The sequence below is a fragment of the Tamandua tetradactyla genome, chromosome 7 (genome assembly GCF_023851605.1).
Source record: "Tamandua tetradactyla isolate mTamTet1 chromosome 7, mTamTet1.pri, whole genome shotgun sequence".
Taxonomy (NCBI): domain Eukaryota; kingdom Metazoa; phylum Chordata; class Mammalia; order Pilosa; family Myrmecophagidae; genus Tamandua; species Tamandua tetradactyla.
In genome coordinates this window covers 121908887-121911052 of record NC_135333.1, presented here as the reverse complement: position 1 = coordinate 121911052, position 2166 = coordinate 121908887, and the positions used below count along the sequence as shown (strand labels likewise).

The 2166-nt window shown below is 35.5% G+C and overlaps 1 protein-coding gene across 1 annotated transcript; it reads left to right on the top strand.

Moving 5' to 3' along the window:
- Window positions 1-735: 735 nt before the first annotated feature.
- LOC143690104 (olfactory receptor 6C75-like) lies at window positions 736-1914 on the top strand. The gene is given in 3 exon segments (XM_077168092.1): window positions 736-954; window positions 1172-1250; window positions 1253-1914. Coding segments are annotated over 3 exon segments (960 nt in total).
- The last annotated feature ends 252 nt before the right edge of the window (window positions 1915-2166 follow it).

The window sequence follows — 2166 nt, the reverse complement described above, 5'->3', positions numbered from 1 at the left end:
GCATGGGCCGGAATACTGGTCTTGTTGCCATTTTTGAAGCAGCGATGTACATACAGTGATCCATAAACATTGTCTTTGTAATGTACCCTTTCTCAAAAAAAAAAATGTATGTCTTTCCCACTCACAATTTCCATAGAATTTAAGTGAACTCAAGAACATACTGAAATCTATTCATTACAGGCTAAGAAGCTTTAATAGATATCATTTAACAGAATGATAGAGTTAAAAAATCCATGGTTTTGTATTTAAAAGGCACTGGGTTCAATTTCCACCTTGAATTATCAGTGCAGTTCTTCTCAATGTGACTATGAACCTATATAGTTTTGAATATATAAATACATATATTTATTTATATATAGAGCTCACCCAAGATATTCTGGATGGATTATTCTAGATTGTGTCATGGGCATTTATTTTTGTTAAAGATTCACTAGATTTCTGCTAGAAAGCTAGGATTAAGAAATACACCCAAGACCATCTGAACCTCCATTTCCTTCTTTAAAACAATGTGGATAGAAACACCCTCCCCAAAGAGGGTTGTTGGAGCTATTGATAAGATAATTTATATAAATCTTCAAGCATACTGTTTAGCACATCACTGATGATCAATAAATCAATAAATGTTAGCTTCTCTTTTCCTGTTTTTGCCCTTTCTTATTGACTCTAACAGCTAATCCTATCAATTCTTATTTACCAACCTATTTGTCTAACTTTAATGAAACCTATATGGGAGAAATGAAGAATGATTCATTACAAACAGAATTCATTCTTTTGGGCCTGACAGATGATCCTGAGCAGCAGGTTGCAATTTTCCTTTTTCTATTTTTGACGTACATGTTGAGTGTTACAGGAAACTTAATCATCATCATTCTTACTCTGCTGGATTCCCACCTTAAGACACCAATGTATTTTTTCCTATGGAATTTCTCCTTTTTAGAAATCTCATTCACAACTGTTTCTTTTTTTTTTTTTTTTTTTTTTTTTTTTTTTTAAAGGAAAGACAGAGAGAAGGAAGGAAGGATAGAAGGAAGGAAGGAAGGAAGAAAGGGAAACATTTTTAAACATTTTCTTGTTTTATTGTATTCTGTTTCTCCGTTTTTGTTACATGGGCTGGGGCCGGGAATCGAACCGAGGTCCTCCGGCATAGCAGGCAAGCACTTTGCCCGCTGAGCCACCGCGGCCCGCCCTCACAACTGTTTCTATTCAAAGATTCCTGGTGAGTCTTGTGACAAATGACAAAACTATTTCCTATATAGTTGCATGACTCAGCTATTTTTCTGCATCTTCTTGGGAGTAACTGAATTTTATCTTTTGGCTGCCCTGTCCTATGACCACTATGTGGCCATCTGCAAACCCCTTCATTATACAACCATCATGAGCAACAGAGTTTGTTATCAACTTGTAATCAGTTCTTCGGTAACTGGATTCCTGATTATCTTTCCCCCAGTGATTATGGGACTCAAGTTGGAATTCTGTGCTTCCAATGTCATTGATCATTTTATTTGTGATTCTTCTCCCATCCTGCAGATCTCTTGTTCAGATATACATTTCCTAGAATTAATATCTTTTTTCTTGGCTTTAGTGACACTAATGGTCACATTGATGTTAGTGATTCTTTCCTATGGTTACATCATCAAGACAATTCTCAAATTTCCTTCTGTTCAGCAAAGGACAAAAGCCTTTTCTACCTCTTCTTCCCACATGATTGTCATTTCCATCTCTTATGGTAGTTGCATCTTCATGTACATAAAACCATCAGCAAATGATAGAGTGGCTTTAAGTAAAGGAGTAGCTGTGCTCAATACCTCAGTTACCCCCTTGTTGAACCCCTTCATTTACACCCTAAGGAATCAACAAGTGAAACATGCCTTCAAGGACATAGTCCAGAAAATTTTATTTGCCTCTAACAAATGAGAAAGTTTTGAAAAATGTGAAGGAAAAGTGAATAAAAATTTGCTATTTTACCTTGGTTTATTTTGTCTAGGTGTACATATTTTCATATTATATTGGGAATTTCAGTCCATCTTGAGCATCCCCCCTCCATTCTATCATTTCTGGCTAAAAATCTGTTCCTAATTCCACTTCAGAAATTCAAAGTTTTTTGTATGTGATATTATTCGGAGATCATATTAATTGCAATGCATGTTTTCAGTTAGGTTCTCTCAG